The sequence below is a fragment of the Emydura macquarii genome, unplaced genomic scaffold (assembly GCF_026122565.2).
Source record: "Emydura macquarii macquarii isolate MOO-44397 ecotype Brisbane River unplaced genomic scaffold, CSIRO-AGI_Emac_v2 contig_2205, whole genome shotgun sequence".
NCBI lineage: Eukaryota > Metazoa > Chordata > Testudines > Chelidae > Emydura > Emydura macquarii.
The window spans coordinates 20,362,108-20,382,221 of NW_027132342.1; the positions used below are offsets into that span (position 1 = coordinate 20,362,108).

At 43.4% G+C, this 20,114-nt stretch overlaps 1 protein-coding gene across 2 annotated transcripts in view; it reads left to right on the forward strand.

Annotated features, from left to right (window-relative positions):
• PLBD1 (phospholipase B domain containing 1) overlaps positions 1-20,114 on the forward strand; it is a 56,559-nt gene that overhangs the window by 13,785 nt on the left and 22,660 nt on the right. For both annotated transcript variants that reach the window (XM_067559058.1, XM_067559057.1), the window contains exons 2-6: positions 190-409; positions 6,893-6,976; positions 8,571-8,709; positions 12,291-12,452; positions 15,794-15,938. In XM_067559058.1, coding sequence (XP_067415159.1) covers positions 216-409; positions 6,893-6,976; positions 8,571-8,709; positions 12,291-12,452; positions 15,794-15,938 — 724 coding nt within the window. In that variant the 5' untranslated portion in view covers positions 190-215. The remainder of the gene's footprint in view (positions 1-189; positions 410-6,892; positions 6,977-8,570; positions 8,710-12,290; positions 12,453-15,793; positions 15,939-20,114) is intronic.

Below are 20,114 nucleotides of genomic sequence, written 5' to 3' on the forward strand. Positions count from 1 at the left end.
CTAGAATTGGTTGGCTGCATAAACTTCACTTCCAATTGTCTGATCCATGTAGTTCTCCATGAGAGACAGGGTATCTCAGTGAAATGAGGTTCCCCCACTTCTTATTGCTGGAGAGATGTAATACAACATTCTAACCTTTTCTCCTCCTTGTTTTTTTTTTTTTTTTTTGTGTGTGTATTTTCCCCCCAGAAATCCGATACGCAACTGTATATTGGATGAAAACTGAGAAAACGTTCCAGGCCAAAGATATATTGGACAGGAATGGAGATGCCTATGGCTTTTACAATGACACCATACAATCAACAGGGTGGGGGATTCTGGAGATCAGAGCAGGCTATGGAAGTCAGTCCATTGGCAATGAAGACCTCATGTATGCAGCTGGCTTTTTGGAGGGCTATCTCACAGCTCCGTAAGTACCTCTGTAAACTCATTTCATTGAATGATACTGCCAGCTATTTTTTCAGTTCCCTTTTCTCTCTCTTTCTGTCTTTGACATATGAGTTAACTATAAGTGGGAATTCGAATATTTGTAACACTATTAATACTTATCATCTTTCATCCAAAGATTTCAGTGTTTTCTTTTTTTACAAAAAAATCTCACAACAGATGTAGATGACTATTACACCTATTTTACTGATGAGGAACTGAACCACAGAGATTAAGTAACTTGTCTGAGATTCAACAATTGGAATGCAACCCAGGTGTCCTGTTCCACATTCCACCAACTAGATCACAAATGGATGAATTCTTTAATTTTTATAAGCCAATATGTAATGAACATAGCAGTGTGCATAAGTATAGAATATATTAAAATCATTCTAAAACAAAGCACCTTCATGGCATACACTTCTTTCCCAGGAGGAAGAATGAGAGAACAAAACATGACATATCTTAGGGCAGGTCTACACTACTGCTTAAGTCAATCTAATTTATGTTGCTCAGGGATGTGAAAAAGACATTCCCCTGAGCCACACAAGTTACAGCGAACTAAGTGCTGTCCACAGTGGTGTTATGTTGGCTGGAGAGCGTTTCCCATTGGCATCAGTGTCTTCACCAGATGCACTACAGCATCAGTGCAACTGTGCCAATGTGGCACTTCTAGTGTAGACCTGGCCTTAGCCATGCTACTTAATGAACTTTGGGAAGGTGCTTGACTACTACGGTGAGGAGTGCAGTATAAGAATCTATATAGACTAGAACAGAACATTCTATAACTTTTTAAAAAGTGATTGAAGGAATAAATTCCAGCTAAAACTTCGTTTAGAACACTAATATTTTGTCTTCTTATACAGTATGTATGCATAGTACATGATGGGATTTTGTGGGTATGAAGGTTTTAGCAATGTACAAGTCTCCACTGGCAGGGTTAAACAAGTCATCCTAAATGAGTGCCAGTGCAATTGTATACTACACCATCATGTGTTTTGAATATGTGACATTTTACAAAAGTTACTTTAGAAATATTTTAGAAAGCTTTTAATTATTTTTATTGGAACTACATTTTGTAACACGCATTCTGAAATGCCAGGCTGCCTTCGTCCTATGAATCCAAGTGTGAGGATTCAGAGGGAGAAGAAAACTAAAAGGAATATATTTTAGAGACCTCACAAAAATAACTTTTCTATACAGTATGTGAAGCAAATGTTGTACTCCGTAGGAAAGTTGGGAACCTTCTCTTGAGCTCTCATTTCTAGTTATGTAGCATAGTGAGATATGGGACCTTTGATTTATGGCTTGTATCATCTGATTGGCACCTTAGACCTATGTAACTTTGTGAGAAGATTCAACACTGTGAGATATAGGAGAAGAAAGAAGGAAACACTCGTGGGCAAGACTTTTTTTAGAGCAGCTTTTAGAAGCTGCTCAGAGGTTTGACATATAAGAAACAGAGCTGAAAAATTAATTAGTATGCAGTCAAAAGTTCTTAAAAAATGCATTTTATTATGTAATTCTTCAAATCACCACATAGGAATCACCACCACATGTGTATGTTAGTGAGTGTATATTTAAAATTAGCAAGAAGAATAGTACATACATAAACCTACAAAATCAAAGAAATTCTGTAGTCATGCAGCCATGAGCATACGTTAACTTCTCTTATTGTCGCTCCTCATTTTATAATTCCTCTTTCCCATTGGTTACTTCTGCTTGACCAAGGAGCAAAACGTAATAGAACTTCATATAATTATTAACTAATTATGACAAATACAAATGCTTTAGCCAAATACAGGCAACCCAGATTCAGGTTAAACAAATGCCCTCTGCTTATTTATTTAACTGTTCGCATTAGACAGTTTCCAAATACTGATACATCTCCAAGGTACAGAACTGAAAGTCCTTAACAGTGAATGATCTGACACAAAACTTGACCTCACCAGCTTTTCTTCCAGAAAACGCTGATGTTAAATATATCATTAGGCCATATTAAACAGTCCAACTGTAGGCAGTTTTCCTTATAATTGTGTGAAATAGTGTAATATGAATACTGAACAGGATCGTGCACTTCTTCATTGACCAGTAGGAAAATTTTGGGGTGACAGCTTAGTCTCTTTGAACAAGAATATAGATGCATAAGGATTCCATTATGAGAAAGGAGGTATCTTTGGCAATAGCAGAACACTTTTCTGGAAAACAAAGATCTTTACTTAAAGTTATGATCATAGGACATGAACCTTATGCAATCTCCTCCTTTTCTTGCTTATGTGAGAATGTTTGTGGATATTTGCTTTTTCAAGTGCAAGCTATTTCTCAGGAACAAGATAGCTTTTGATTGATAGAGCCCACTATTAAATTGTTTGGCATGAGATGAGAAGTTGTGACTGTTATAATTCACTGTTCAATTAGTTTATGTAAATTTCACATAGATCTGGTTGATGTTATTGTTGCATCAGAATATTTATTAGTTGGATTAGTTGGATTATGTTATGATCATTAAAGAAAAAGTTTGGATATCTTTAATTTAAGAAAATACATTGGAAAATCGTTTGTCAGACCTTTTTAAAAAAATCTTTAAAGATGTCCGCCATTTTCAGATGAAGCTATAGAGGATTATTATACATGTGATTTAAATTTGAGAAGTTTTGTGGTATTTATATCTTTGTCAATTTGTCCCTTTTGGTAGCTATCTTATGTAATACTCCTATGTATATGTATTGCAATAGTTGCAGTGTTGTTGTAGCTCTTGTTTGAGGTGCATGAGTATTGATTTTTCCTGCTGAGACTAGTAAAGCTATTATAGGTAATAGCTTTTTCCAACTAAAAGTATATGTTTACTAATGAACTGAAAAGATGATGAGGAGGGTGACAACAGCTTTTCTAAAAGCACACCGCTTCAGAGCAGCAGCTACTCACCTCCCCACTATTCACACAGCTGTAGCAGAGCTGCAGAAATAGTGAGCCTGGCTCTGTTCCCCATCCCTTTAGCAGCAGTATCCCTAGCATGGGAATGAACCACAGCAGCAATGGTAAGCGACTTAGCGTGTGGAGAGGGTTGGCTTTTTTTCCTCTTGTCTGTCACAGAAACAAGACCATGCTGTGTTTTTTATCTGGTAAACTGCAAATCCACTTTCACAGTGGGTTCACAAGTTACTGAACTGCTGGAATAGTGGGACTTCACTGTGGAAGTAAGGACTTGAAAAATAGCTCTTATGGAGACATACATATATCTTCCCTTTCTTCCCCTGCGTAAAAGCTGAAAGGATCCCAATTAACACAAAGCAGTTGTTCTCCTTGGGACATACGCATAAGTCTTCCATGTTGAAATTTGAAAACAAATGGGGTATCTCAAGCTATATTTCCTTCCACATCTAACTGCCTGCTATGTTCACCTGTCTGTATAGGGAATGTCTGTTCGTCAAGAGCCAGCATTGTCTGAATTCTCTCCTAGAAGAGATAAGTCTCTCTTTATGCCCTTGTTCTCTCCTTTTGCATACATCTGTGACCATGGTTGTTTCATGCAGCGTAACTATCACTTTTAAAGACTATCCTCTTCTGATAACAGCAAGTGGAAAGCGTAACAGCCTGTTCCAAGATGCTGAAGGCTTTACTTGCATCAACAGCTGCTCAGCTGTCAGGCATCAGGCTATAGCAGCACTATCTAAATAGACTGGCATGCACTGTTTCACTAAGGAGCACATAGAACCGACCCATGTTTCAGAAAACTATGAAAAATTTTTATGACAACTCAGAGGTTCTGACAAACCTTCTGTTACATTTTATCCTTTATCATATAGACTAAGAAAATATGTATCCTGCTATTCTTTTTCTTAATTTCTTTAAATTATTCTAAACAAAATGACTTGCAGATAAAGGAGAATCACCACTTCACCCTTCCTCCCCCAAACCTCCACCCTTAAAAGGAAATAATTTGATTATTCCTATGTTCATGTTAGTATTCTGGACACTGATTGATTAAAATGAGGGGACAATTTTTTTAATATTGCACCCAAAAACTGTGTATTACCTGGTGAAGTGGATGGGGAAAGCTGTTTATTTTATAATTGCTTTTGGATTTTCAAAATTCACAGTTCAAATTTGGTGGGAGGTGGGCACTACCTGTTAAATTCCTTAATGCTAACTAGTTTTATTCAGACTGGGATGCAGTCGGTCATTGCTTGGCCCAGAAATGGTTCTGAGTTCTTTCAAAAAACCTTGTTTTATAAATGAACTTAGAATTAATTATTGGCCCAAATTTTCAAAAGTAGATGCCTGAAGTTAGGCACCTAAATCCATATTTAGGCAGCTAAATCAATGTCCTGACTTTCAGAGGCATTGAGTGTCACAGTTAAAGGGCTGGCTACACCTCAAATCCCTCTTCAGTCTCTTAGTGCACCTCACAGGTAATAGGCCTCATGTCATTACCTTTCCTAGGGTGGAATTCTGCAATTCTCATTTGCACTGGGTCCTGGGCTACAGTACCTGTGGATCAGCTGTGCTTACCCCTGCAGACTTGACTGGGTTTGGGTCCTGTCGTACTTCCTTTTAATGGCAGACAGAGAAATAAAATTGAGATGAGTGTTAGGCCTCACTTGGCTCAGCCAATTACAGAGCAGCTCCAACTCCATCACACTGAGCACCTACATGTCTCATTTATTTCAATGGAACATGATAGGCCCCAGAAAGCAAACTTCAGATTTGAAGTATCATTGGTCAAATGTCACTCTGGTATGATCTCACTCAATTGTCATCCTGTCAGTGATGCTCCTCATAGATTTAAAGAGGTAAATGTGCAGCTCAACTCTCCTTTGCAGTTTACTTTGAGATTCTCAGTCTGGTGTCATGATAGCCTTACATTTTGTTCTAGGTAGAATAGAAAAGCTTTAACTTAATCTAATGATCAGATTACTGCTTGCGTATGACACCATTATAAAGCATGCAGAACTTGGACGTTTCATTAAATATCATAGGGCAATTAAAAACAATCACTTGCTTCCCTGAACTCCTTCCTCCTTTGGGTCTGATTTCTGATCTGTGCAAGGGAGGATGAGGCTCTCAGGAGCTACAGGTCCCTGATTCTGCACTGCCTTTGCCCTGGCATCAGTTAGAGCAGCCTAGAGATGCCACTGGTGTAAGCTCTGACCTATGTTGCTTGACATTCCCTGGATGTGGCAGTAGAGGGGTCTGTCAGGGGGAACTGGTTACAACTCCTTGATTATCTGTTCAGGCCCAGGCACTTATAGAGCAGCTCCCACATTGCTTTTAACTTGCATTAGCTGGCTATGATCCCCACCTATGACCATCTGCCAGCTGGAGATCACTGGAGTGTACTGCACTCTGGCCACTCCCTGTCCCTGTCCCCAACATGTCCCCTCTGCTGGGGGCTGATGGGAGGATCGTGTACGGGCCCACTCTGCTTGTTTTGTGCCTGCTGGGGGAATCCCCAGACGGGGAGTCAGAGAGAGTCTCTGCTTCCTTTGTGCCAGCTGAGTGGCACGGTGGGAGCAAAGCAGAGATAAGAGTCTTTTCCTTATATGGGACATAAGTGGTGCATAGCCCTCTGCACAGGAATGCATTTCACCCTCTGAGATGAATTGGGAATAAGGCCTGCGGAGCTTCCAAACCTATTCATCCCAATGAGTGAAATGCCCTCATGGTGAAATGACCTAGGATTGTCACAGGGGTTAACAGAAAGAAGTCTGGCCTGGTGACAAGTGCTCTGTGTGATCACCCAGGTTTGCTACTTGGCTCTCATATATTGTTCTCAATGCTAGGACGGAGCTCGCTACACTGATTGGGGCTTAGTTCTGCTGACTTTGGATCCCAGCAAAGCTCCTGGCAATTCCCATCCATTCCTCTTCCTCATTCCTCTTCCTCAAAACAGTAAAACCAGTGAGAGTCCTTGGTGCTCAGGAAGCACGCAGGACTCATTTTTCCCTCTCTAAATATAGATTTTTTTTTTTACATAAATATTTAGCTAATCCATTGAGGAAGAAACACTTGGTTAATTGGTAAGTAAGACACTGTTACCTGTCAATTGAGTTTTTCCACGAGCTATCAAATCAGCATCCGCCTGAATGCTTTCTTGATCCCAAATGGGATCCATTTGTGTCATACTTTCAATTAATGTGCCAGGACATTCAAGATCCTGCTGATCTAAAAGCATTCTTGAAAACAGAAGTTTCATTACAGGGATACTTTAGTCTCACCCTCTTCTCCGTTTTCCATTGTAAGACAGTTTGAGTGGGTGTTGAACAATGCTATTTGTACTCTGAAAAGTCTCTTCTTATTACATGCACCATGGTTTGTCTTGCACCAGAGATGCAAAGCTAATACTGTGATAAAGAAACAACTGACTTGCAAATTGTGCTGCTTGTCTGTTACTATTCATGAAACCAGTATTGAAAGAATTGAAGGGAAAATGGCAGAAAATAACTTTTGACCTTTCTTCTTTCAGGCGTATGTATGACCATACTTCAAACCTGTATCCACAGCTGATTAAGAATCCCACCATTCTAAGCAGAGTTCAGAAGTTTATGGGGTATGTACTGACTTACTAAAAATGTGATTCTTGCATTCATAGCTTAGAAATAAAAGAATGATGGAATCCTCAGGTCCGTCAGCAGAGTTGGTTGATCTTGTTTGTGCGCTGTAGAGGAAGCATAGGCTGCTTCTGTTATGATTATGTATCATCACAGGAATAAAAATTGTGAACATGCATTAAGAAGGGGATATGCCCTGTTCCCCACTTGTTCCTTCAAAGAGACATTTGAACTAGCACTGCAAACAGGTTTAATTGATGCCAACTAACTCACAAGAGTACTGTAATCAATTACTTTATGGACAAGCTTGTGTTCTGAATGCCGCATTGGACTATCCAGTTTCTTAGTACCTGTAATTTTATTTTATTAATATATTTTTCCAACTATAAACATTTGTATAGTGTATGTTCTATAAGGTCAAGTACATTGTATGTTAGTTATTAAGGGCTGGAATCTCTCACTTATACCTGTGAGAATCAGGAGTGACTTTGTTGAAGTCAGTGGAGTTACACTGGTATAAAACTGTTGTAAGTGAGAAGAGAATTCAGGCCCTAAATTGGGAGGCTCAACATTTGACCTACCTTATTTATTTCTTTAGGTTTACGAATTGATGTAATTTCTATTTTCTTTCTTCAACTACAAATACGTGTGCAAAACCTCAGCCGTTTCTGTAAGCTATGCCTGTTGCCTATCTTTGTGCCAGGAAGCTATGGCTCCATGGGTAGCATGCTTTCAGTAGTTCCGGACCCCATACTAGGACTTGTGCTCATAGCTCATTCTGTTATTGCTGCACATATAAGTAGCGATCTGTCTTATAAGGTATTACATTAAGGTCATTTATTTTTGGCCTGTTCAAGCAACAGTTAAGGATCCCAGTGCTTCCTTACTGCCCCTCTAACCGCCAGCTTACCTTTCCTCCCTGAAAAGCATAGCAGGCAATCACCATGCGCTGACAAACATTCCAGGTGAAGTTCTATGCTGCATCTCCAAAGAAACTCAGCACAGCAGGTGCAGCTCAGGGGAGGTGGAGGGGGTGAATGTGGCTTTATACCACTGTTGCATTACCCAGATTATGGACTGCTGTGGGGATTGATCTGCCTTACAGTAACCTTTGTTGAGCTGCCTATAGGCTGCTGCACAGTACCGAAAACCTGTAGCCCTGACAGCTAAGACCATGCCTCCCCCCTGCAATGTTCCCAGGATGAACATTACACCTGAGCCTGTGGAGTGGGCAATGGGAGCATCATAGAGCATTATAGAGCCACTTATGTTAGCCCTGTCATTTTACACTCCTGTATGCTGGCAGACTCAGGTAAAGGTGCCAGAGCAGGGGCCAGAATCTGGGCTGGTCTGTTTTTTTTTTTTTTTTTTTTTTTTTTTTATTTATATTCTAATGGTTATATTTAGTGTTTTTTATATTCTAAGCTTTGTCTGTGGGGGGAGACAGCTACTGCTTAGCATCATTATGACGACTACATTTACCCATGGTTAATCCACTCTATTATTTAACTAACTACAGTGTGAAGTCTAGTTCTTTGTGGGACACGTGGAATATGAAGAGTGCTCTTTAAAACCAGATTTCTTCCTGTGTAGGAAACAGGATCAATGGACCAGACAACAAATCAAAAACAAAAAGGAGGACCCCTTCTGGAGGCATGCTGGTTATGTGATGGCACAGCTGGATGGGCTGTATATGGGGGCCCTAGAATGGGCTAAGCACCACAAACAAACAGTAAGAGTGATGACGCTCTCTAAGTGGTTCTAGGGGGAGGCGGGAAGGATAGGGGAATTCGGAGTCAAAGATGTAAAAGATATTTAAAGATAAGAGTCTCTGCTTACCTATTCAGCGTACAAAGCTTCCATTAACGTTAGCAGATGTTTGGTATGGATGATAGATATAACAAATCTTCAGAGTGGATCAGAGAAGTGTTCCCTAAAACAAATTTGCAACTCTGTCCTCTTGAATGTTGGTTGGGTTGAGAATGGTTTTTAAACACACATTCAGATGGGAAGGTTGCAGTCTTAATTGGTCTATGGGCAAATAATTCTTGGGTGTTACAAGGGACAGCAATATTGTGAGTAAGAAAGCTGGGAGGTCACTAAAGTTTTCTCCCTTATTTCCAAAGTAACTTGTGTTTTTATTTTTTTGGAAGAAAAAACCTTTAAAGTCCTGGATTTTTTTTTTAATTAGTCTGTCATTTTAGAGTATGTGTGACAATATTATGGCAGAGTTGTTTGTGATTCATATTAGAATTTGTACTGGAAGTATCATTACCAAGGTCTTGGTCATCAGCTGGTTTAAAACATGAACTTCAGTGGAGCAACAATAATTTACAACAGCTGAGAATCTATCCCAAAATGTCTAATGCATTTCACACTGTGAAAGCAAGGACTTGAATAACTTTAACTGACCTTTCAATCTTTGCCTAAGAACAGCAAAGAAGTAGGAAGGTTGGGGTGGTGTACTGAAAAGCAGTAATATTTAAAATAGAAAAGCTTTTTTTTGGTGTAGAATTTGCTTTGGGACTTTATTAGAGGGGAGCCCAGAAAATGAAAGAGAATAGAGAGACAGTGTCCGTTCAGAATAATGGGGAGAGACTTCTTTGTAGGCTAGAATTGTGGAGATTATGTTTAGAAAACTTGACTCTAGAACAGGAGGGCACAAGCATTCATACTATAACCCCCACATTTAGCTACTTGCAATCCCAGCAGTCTTTGGACTTTAAAGGGATTGCTACAGGAATCAGATCAGTATCTTGAGGCTCTCCCAGAATCCTGAAGACCAGATGTTAATTACTGAGCAAATGGGTTCAGCAGAAGACTTTAGACACCTGGAATATGCTTGCAATGTCCCCTTTTCTCCATCTCCTCTCTCCTACTTCTCCCTAAGAGGATGCTTGTTCCACATACTGGGTGGTCATAACTTAAAGCTAGATGGGGGATTTTCAAAAGCATTCAGCATCGGCCTAATTCTGCTGCCATTGAAGTCATTTGGAATTTTACCATTGATTTCAGTGGGGGGAAAAGATAGTTCAGCACTGAGCACTTTTGAAAATCCCCTGCAAGTATTGTGCTGATACAGTCAGCAATGGTGTATGCATCCTCACAATCACTTATCTTGTACACAGTACCCAAAACCATGGCCTTATAAGCGCTGGAGTTGCTCCTTCTGGCCAGGCATGGGAGCTTTCTCCCTGTCTGGTACCCCCTGCCAACAGATGCTCTGGAGGTCAGCCTCTTCCTGTGATGATCCTATGGCTAGGTCATGATTTAAGTCCACCCATTCCAGGGTGACAGACCATCCAACAAAATAAAAGTCCAGTCCTTCTATCCCGTCTCTGGCTCCCATGCTGGACTCTGTGGTCCTTGCACCCCTTTCTCAGGGCTCTGAGTCATCCTTTCATGTTCTCTGGCCTCATGCCACCATACCAGTGGCTGGTAGGGGAACCCAGGACCACACATTACTTCATGTCTCAGCCCAGGAACCCTATAACCAACAGCCAAAGACTGCTCCATCTCACATCTTGCTGCTACTTCCCTGGGCTTCTTTCTACTCAGCCTCTCAGGCCTTCTTCCCTGCAGTCTCTCAGTCCAACTCTTGATTCTTTTTTTAAGTGGTTTCTCATGTGTAATTTAATACAGAATCTAATGTTGTCTGAAATACAGACTCCGAGGAGACTCTTCTGGGTAGATCACACTGCTGAGGGGTTTTTTTTTTTTTGGTTTTTAAAAAGAGACCCCATCACTTGAGTCATCCCAGGTTTATAGATCTGAGGTACCTTGCCTTCCCTCCCCTCCCGTATATATAAAGCAATATAAAAAAAGTTAATGTTTATTGCAATCTTTCTCCTCTAAATTACCACCAATATTAGAATCACCTGCTATACAAGATCTTAGCTCTGTGGGGAAGTCTTGCTTACTGTTGGACTTTTGGTGAAGGTTTTAATTTTGGAAGATATTTTCCCTCCCCCTTTGTGCACCTATGCAAAAAGCATTGTATTACATTCTTTCTGCTGATTATGTCCACAGTGAAAGCAGAATGGTATGAATAGCTGGTGGGCAATACAGTTCTCCATTTGATTTCCATGTGAAAATAAGTAGCAATAGAGAGAATATCATTCTCTTTTCTTCCACTCCTCCCTAGCAGTCTCTCTCAACAGAGGCCAGCTTCGTGGTTAGGAACATAGCTTATAGGGAAGCACTGTACTTCTTTCCTTCATGGTTGCTTCCCACTGCAAATATACCAGTCTTTTTCCACCAGCCACAAGCACTATGTTACACTATTGAGCCTTATCTACACTAAGGCCTTGTCTACAGTCACGCTTACGCCGGCAAAACTTTTGTCACTTAGGGGTGTGAAAAAAATCACCCAGCTGAGCGACATAAGTTTTGCTGGCATAAGTGCGAGTTTAGCCATGAGAGAGAGAGAGCTCTCCCACCAACATAGCGCTGTGTACACTCGCTCTTTTGCCGGGAAAACTTATGTTGCTCAGCGAGGTGTTTTTTCATACCCCTAAGCAACAAAAGTTGTGCCAGCATAAGTGCAAGTTATAGATAAAGCTTTAGGATATGGCATTAACAACTGTGGGGAATTTTCTAAAAAAGGTCCCTGGTGTCAAAAAGGCTTAAGATTAGACTTCTGTTTAAACATTTATCTGGAAGAGGCAAGAGAGACTGTACCAAATGATAGGTTACAAATGAGCAGTGAATTAGATCAGTCTGCTCTCCTAAGGCCAGGATGGGATTTTTGAAAGTCCTTAGTTTAGTTCTTGGAGACTGGCTTTCTCTCTTCACCAGTCTGAGTAACTAGTTTCACATTTGGCTAGTATCACTAAATTTACCTAACTCTCAATGCATCATTTATCTCCATACTAATCAAAGGGCTTGTCTACACAGGAAAGTCAGTTCAGAGTAGCTAGAGCACATTAGCTATGGTGGGCTTTTTTTTTCATGTAGACAAGCCTTTGTGAGACCTGAATGCTCATCTGGGTCATAAATAAAGGCATTTAGATAAATATACAGCTAAAAGTTTTCAAAACCAACAGTATAGTAGCTGCTGACTCTGGGCTTTCTGTACAGACATAACAGGTTTTAAAAATTCTTGTTAACCTCGCCTTTTCTTCCTTTGTTGTTTTCTCTGTAGTAGTATTCCAGTGTCAGTATAGTGCTATTGCAAAGGCGTTATATGAACAAATATTTTATGTAAAGGAATAAAAGTAAAAGGAACTTAAGGAATTCCTTTGAGGGCGAAAGAAAAACAAACTGGTATTAACAGCTAAAGTTGCTCAATTTTTTGGTCTTTTTGTCTTCCAGCCTCTGAGTGTCTTTGATGTCCACTTCCTGAATGCAGTTGGAGATCTGTTAGACCTCATTCCTGCATTATCCACATATTCAGCAATGGCTTGGTATAAGGATGACCCTGGAGGCTCTGGGAGATATCAGTGGGACATGGGTCACTGCTCCGCTCTTATCAAGGTGAGGGCAACAAAATTTCTCATAACTTCTAGACCCTGAGTAGACTAATATCATGATCATGCTGATGTAACCCTTGGTGTTATTTATATTGCAGGAGCATGTAGGGACTTCAAACAGGCATAGGGACCCATCACCCTAGGCACTACAGACACATCAATCTTGATTCCGTTTTGTTTTAACCGATACTGTACATAGATAAGTTTTCTAACACATCATTCAAGTTCTTGCTTTTGTATTTTGTTACTCTTGTATTTGTTCTTTCATTTGTCTCTAAACTGTGGTTGTTTAATGTCTGAAGATGGCTAAAAGTCATGTTGGAGAGACAGATAAGAAGTTCCTATGCATTTTTTAAGGCGTACAGGACATCTCAGAATGGTGGAGCCTGTGACTCTGAAGTGTGCTACCTTTGAACAGGTCAGCATTTGATTTTTCCAGAGCCAGTCTCTTGTTCCTTTGTCTGGTAGTGATCAAGAAGACTGTTCAGGCAGCATTTTTAGCCTTCTGGGGAGAGAGATGGGAGATAAATGTAATGGGTCTATTAGCCCCTTACTGAAACTTAGTGGGTGTTTTTGGTTGGCATCTCTTGAGTAAGCAGAACCCTGAAGCAGACATAGCCCCCAGGGCCAGTGGGGAGAGGCCAACTCAGGTCAGCCTGATTGACAGGGTGGGCAGGCCAGTGAGGGAGCCAGGAGGGCGAAGGGGTCCCGTCCTCCATGTGAGCTGCAGCTGCCTGCCTGTGGGTGCTGGGGCAGAGAGTGGGGCCGAGCTAACCAGCGACTGTGAGATGAGAGAAGAAGCCCAGTCCAGGGAGTTGAGCTGAGCAGGGCCACAGCAGCAGAACCAGAGGAGCAGCCAGAGTGCGGAGCTGAGGCTGAGGCTGGGGCCGGGGCCGTCTGGACCTGGGTGCGGAGGCCAGAGAAGAAGCTCAGAGAGCCGAGCCGAGCTGAGCTGACCCACAGCAGCAGAACCAGAGGGGCCCAAGGAGCGTCCCAGAGAGCTGAGCTGAGCTGCATTGATGCAGAGTGGGGCTGGAGCCATCTGGAGCCTGGTGCAGTGAGCAGCTGGGGAGTGCAAAGGGGACCCTCGCTGCAGGGAGACACCACCAGCCAAGAGGCCTCGGAGGGGATCGTGACCCAGACACTGGGGAGAAGGGCCCTGCCCCCTACAGCCTGGGGGCGTGTGGCCACTGCCAGAGCACGTGTCTGACTCTCAGCATCCCTGCAGCGCAGCCAGGCAGGAGGCCTGCAGTGTGAGAGAGACAGACTGTGAATGTCCCTTACACCCCAGAGACACTGGGTGTGGTGCCTCCGGGTCAGGGGGCAGCCTTAGATGTTTTCCTTTAACCTTTCTCCTCTTTTCTTTATTTTTTTAATTGATTGTTGTTTATTAAATTGTATCTGTATGCATCGATCAGTGGGTCAGAGAAACATCCAATGCGGAGAGAGCTCCCTGGAGTGGGGACACCCAGACCCCTGTCCTAAGTGACCACTACAAGATTGGGGGTTGAGCCTTCCAGGAGTCCTGGGCCCAGCCTTGTCGGGGTTATGGGGACTCTGCCACACAGGAGAGTGGGCGGGGAGCCTTCGAGGCAGTCAGGCCTCTGATTAAAGGGAGTGGGAGCAAGGGCTCAGATCCTTTTGCTAGCCAACTCCACTGGGGTAGTGTATGAGCCAGGAAAGTTCCCAACAATAGCAGGACCATTCTCCCGCTTACATAAAGATGGTGTTGCAGGCTGTGAGCCTGGTGATTTGCACTATCATCCAGGAGAAGCGTTAAGATACTATGGCAATAGGTGCAATATAAAAATGGTTAGAAATCTCTGTTTTTCATTTCTAGTGGTAGTCTCCTTCCCTGTTCTGGTAGGGAGTTGAATCACCGCAGATATGTACACAGTGTGCTAGGGAGGAGGAAGGAATACCATCTAGACCAACAGGCAGTCTGTTGGTTTGATTTTCATGTATTTATTTTTTTTAAAAGAGAGGTTGTGTTGTTGGGCTTTGGAAGGAAACTCATTGTAGATGGTGGCCACAACATGGAGCTTCAGAGATGAAGGTGGCAAAATGGGGAATTCTCAGGGTTTCAGTTGGGATCTGAAGATTTATGGGACACTCCCTTTTGGTGTGGGGAATGTCCCATCTCAGGAACCTTAGCTTAACCTGGAGAAGAGTCAGTTATTTACTTATTGTAAGTGGCTTCTGGATGAACACTGGATATTAGAGCTGAGTGGCTACTTAGAAAAAATATTCTATCAATATACATTTACATTTTTAAACAAATTTGTTTTTACAGTGCTAAGGTTCCTTGTCTTTGCCTTCTCTGCTTTCTATTTAACCAACTTGCCAAGAGGAATGTTCAGAAGAACAGCATATTTTCAGCTAACATTGAATACTGTTTGTAGAAAGCAAATTTTGCATTTATAAATATGGATATTCGAGCAGGAAACTTGATTTCTAAGTAGTACGCAGGGAACAGAAACACATCATGATGGTGTCCAATAAAAAATAACCAACTAATTTCAAATAATTACTACTAATTGCTTGTAAACAGCCAAATGACCATGATTATTCCCAGAAATGTCAGTGACTAATTTTTAACAGCTTTAGTTGGCTGCCCCCACAGGGCAGCTTTTTCCCAGCTGACTCCTGTCAATTGCCCTTAGCTGGTTCCACTCAGGCTGGCAACAAATTTTTTTAAAAACCCAAACAGAACACAAAACAAAACCTTCATAACAAAAATCCTTTCCTCCCAGGTGTCTTATCTAAGGTGAAGGCTTCCAGCCTTCCTCCCCCACTTTGGAGGCCAGGTCACATCACTCCAGACTTTTCTCCTGTGGGCTGGGAGAGATCAGCAGACAAGCAGTGTTTCCACTGCTCACGTCTCTCTCTGAGTGAGGGAAGAATCAGGTTGTATGCCATTCTCTTTCTCAGAATTTATTCTGGTTGACTAACAGAGAAGGGAGTCTTGTCCTACCCTACACTGCAGAGTTCCTCGTCCCAGGCCCTAAAGAAACAGTAGCCTGGGTTTTCCCAGACACTATTTATCACCGGGGGACTACTTGCTCTCTCCCAGCACATGCCTCTGCCATTTCCTAGGCTCCTATCTGCTCCAGAATTCCTGGAAGGGGGTAGCCTGGCCTCCCAGACATCCCCTCTCTGGCTTTAAAGGGCCAGTATGTCTCATTACAACAACAGATTCAAACGTGATAGTCTGATAATTCTTGAACAAAGGCAAAATCCATCAAATGGGTTATTTGTAACAAATTGTTTTTCCAGCTCTACTGGTGTAGAATAGAGAGTGTTACAGGGATCAGGATTACTCACTGTTCTGCTTCTGTTTTCTAGGTTCTCCCTGGGTATGAAAACATCTATTTTGCTCATTCCAGCTGGTTCACATATGCAGCTACGCTGAGAATATATAAACACTGGGACTTCAACATCACTGATCCAAAGACTGTTACTGGTCGGATCTCATTCAGCAGTTACCCAGGTAACTGGGGTGAGAATAGAAAACCTCATACACAGCATTCATAAATGCATCCATGTCTGCATGTGCCTTCTGCACATCCCACTGACTCTTTATGGATATACCTCTTCTATAAAAGCCTTATGGAAAGGCCACTTATACTGTAGGCACTGAGGATGACTTACCTTAATACTCTTAGAAGCCAATGGAGGAAAATTTCTTCCAGATTTACTGGTTGAATGTGTCCTTTTAAAAAAATTGTCTGAGGTGGTGTTCTGAAGAGTACTTTTTAAATATTCTGCAACCCCCTAGCACAAATATGGTTCCTTATAAAAGAATTTGAATTCTACTTGCTTGGTACACATTTGTCAGCATTGCTGATCTTTTTCCCCACCCTGCCCTAGAGTGGTACTACTGTGCTAGTGTGTGTCTGGTGATAATACTGTTTTGAATGCTTCACTTAATGGCATGATGCTAATGGGATTACTAGACAGTATCAAATGCTAACCGTCTAAAAGTGTGTGGATTTTGTTGACATTTGGTTACCAGTCCTTTAATTGATTTTCCAATCTTCTTATTGATTTGTGGGGGTGGGGTATGTGTTGGGGGAAGGCGGTTCTACCTGAACAGCTATCTTTAAATTTACTCTCCCTTCAAAGGATGGGCTTTTTTTCCCTTGTTCTTTATGTGTGCTTCATGTTTAGTTATGCAGCCAAATTACTTATAAACTACCACAGAAAGATTTGGCACCACATTTCAGTCTCTGCTTTCCTAGAGGAATGTTAGAAAGTGCCTGTAGTTAATGTTAAAATGTGGACTCTTGGTTTAAAAAAACGTGGGGGTTCATGTGGATGGGTAGCAAGAAAGACCCTAAACTTCAGGACTTGAAAAAGTAAACAAAATGCAAAGTTGTTTGTGTTAGCATCACACAAGTTTGAAGCAGAAATTCAAAACTTAAAAAAATAATTTAAAAAACCCCCCAGGGTTGAGAGAGCCTCCTCCTGCATACCCTATCTAATTCAGATAGATATGTGGCCATTAATTGATTTAGCTGAGAATTTCAATACTCACTCCAGTTAGTTGGTATGCTTCCCTTGCAACAGAATCTGAAGGGTCCTCAGTGTCTTTAGCTACAAACAGCAATAACCCTGTTTTTCTTCTTCAATTGTTTGTTCATATCCATTCCAACGTAGGTGTGTGCTCATCCTGAGCACCGCCACTGGAAAGATTTTCTCTCAGTGGTGTCCGTTGGGTTAGCTCTGGTGTCTCCTGGAGTCGCACCCTCATAGCGCCAATATATAGGGTCCCACTGCCCCCTCAGTTCCTTCTTACCGCCTGGGACTGCTGGTCGACCTTGCGTTTTCCCATAAGTACCTCTCTCAGTGGACTGTGTTGATTATCAGTAAATAGCTCTTATTTTAGAGTTTAAGTTTCAGTTAGTTAGTAGTGGACCCGGCTTAGCAGGGTTAGCCCTTTCCTGGTACCGGGATATGCCTGGGTCCCCGGTGTTCAAGCCATTTGTGTTGTGCCATAAGACAATGCCAATTTATGACCCACATTCCAGCTGCCTCAAGTGTCTGGGGGAGGCCTACGAGCAGGAGCATTGCAGGATTTGCAAGGGCTTCAGGCCCAGAACTTCAGGGCCACCAGATTCAAGTTTCTCTTATGGAGGCAGTGCTTCATCCTGTTGACTTGGCACCAAGCAGTTCGGCTTCAATAAGAAGCGCCCCGGTGTCCATAAGCGAGGTGCAACGCTGTTCCGCTTCTCTGCTGCTGAGGAAGAACTTTGCAACTATGGCCCGAGACTCCTGGCATTGACACTCATCCCTGGTGCCAAGGAAGACAACTCTGGCATGGGATTCTAGGCACCCCTCTCCATGGCTGGTGCCAAGAAAGAAGCAGAGAAAAACTGCCCTGGGGCGATCCCCAACCCCAAGGTCTGCGGGGCATAGAGATGCTGACAGAGTGTGACCTGTGCTGGGCCATTTTGAGACACCAGTGGTATGTACGGTACTGTTGACTCCGGACCTGGGAAGGGCGCCATTGAGTCCAGCATCTTTGGACTCTGTGCCAAGAGTTCAACATCCCTGATGCTATCACCCACACTGGAGGCATTTGAGGTGGTGAGGGAGTTGCTGTCACTCCTGGTACCACCATCCCCTGCCATGTGGGAGCTGACAGCAGCGGCACTGGAAGCAAGGACCACCGTGGCGCTGAAACCCCAGGTGCTGTCAAAAGGCAGGTTGGCCCTGATGTCACAGCACTGGTCTCCCTCCCGTCAACACTCTCCAGCACGAATGGCACTGCTCCGCCCTGGTGTCTGAGAAGTAACTCCTTGGAGTCGGACTCTGAGGCGGAATAATACGCTTCCCACAGGAGCAGACACCACTGCGACTGGCGATACCTAATGGCTGAGTTGAGCCAGGGCATCCTGCTGACAACCTGGACACCAGTGCAGTGGCTGATGCCACTACGGTGGCCATTCTGGAACTCCTGGACTTTTCAGCCAGTTCAGGGTCTGCAGTCCAGGAGGTCCTACTCCGTTGTGTCAGAGTTGAGAGCCCCCGCCACCTGCTCCTTTGGAGCAGACACCAGGCCTCGGTGCCGAGCCTGGTATTGAACTGCAGGACCCGACCCCATGGGATCCATTTGGTGTAGAGGATGAGGAACAAGGCCCCTTGCCGGTACAGGCTTCCTCTTCCTGCCATCAACTCGTTGGGAGAGGAGGACCAAGTATAGCGCCTTCCCAGGATGACTATAGGGTGCACAAGGAACTCCTCAGGAGGGTAGCCAAGAACTTGGGTATCGAGGCAACGGAGATCTCTGAATTCTCCCACGCCCTGGTGGACATGTTGGCAGCTGCAGGGCCATCATGGTTGGCTCTGCCTTTGAACGATGCCATTTTGGACCCCATTGAGGCCTTTTGGCAGCCCCTGTGTCCCTGCAACCTACTGTAAAGAGGATGGAGAAAAAGTACTTTGTCCCTCCCAAGGGGTGTGGATTCCTGTACACCTCCCCTCCTCCCCCAAATCTGGCTCATTGGTAGTTTCCGCGGCTAATGAGCGGGAGCAGCAAGGTCAGCAAGGGCTGACTCCCAAGGGCAAGGATGCCAATAACTAGACCTTTCTGGCAGGAAGGTATAGTTAACTGGAGGCCTCCAGCTCAGGATCGCAAACCAGCACGTGTTCCTGAGCCGCTCTGATTTCAACTCCTGGAGCACAATGGCCAAATTCAAGGAGCTTTTGCCACAGGAGTCCAGGGGCGAGTTCTCGGCTCTAGTCAAAGAGGGGAAATCGGTGGCAAGGGCATCCCTCCAGGCAGCTTTGGATGTGACAGACTCTGCAGCTCAATCCATAGCCTTGGCAATAGCCATGAGAAGAAGCTTGTGGCTTCAGTCTTCAGGGTTGCTCTAGGAGGGCAGCAGACGGTGCAGGACCTTCTGTTTGAAGGCAAGTTGCTCTTTTTGGAGCGAACAGACTCTAAGCTGCACAGTCTGAAAGACTCTAGAGCCACCCTGAAATCCTGGGGTTGCATACTCCGGCTCTCACCAAGCACTATAAGCCTCAATGGATGGCCCATTTCTACCCACCACAGTAGAGACAAGACTACAACAGGAGGGGAAGAGTAGAGGTTATAAGAGGAGGCCTCTGATCCAGTCCTCGTCAGCCCTGGTGCCTGCCCCTCAAGACAATCAGCGAGGTTTAAGCAGTGACACTTGGGGACACTTTTGATGGGACACTCAGAGACAACATACCAGGACAATGTGTGGATCTGATCTCCCCTATTTTTGTGGACTGGTTATCCGACTTCTGTTGGGCATGGGCCAGCATTACTTCAGATTGCTGGGTGCTACACATGATAGAAATGGAATACACCCTTCAATTCAGTTGTTCCCCTCCTTCCTCCCCTGCCTCCCAGTCCTCCTTCAGAGACCCTTCTCATGAGCAACTTCTAGCCCAGGAGGTGCAGTTGCTCCTAAAGGCCGGGAGCAGTGGAAGAGGTTCCACCGCAGTTAAGAGGCCAAGGTTCTACTTCCATTACTTCCTAATCCCAAAGGTCAACAGCAACCTCAGACAGATCTTGGACCTATGAAAACTCAACAGATTCATGAAGAAACTGAAATTCCACATGGTCTCCTTGGGTTCCATTATCCCGTCTCAGGATTCAGGGGACTGGTATATTGCCATTGACTTGAAGGAT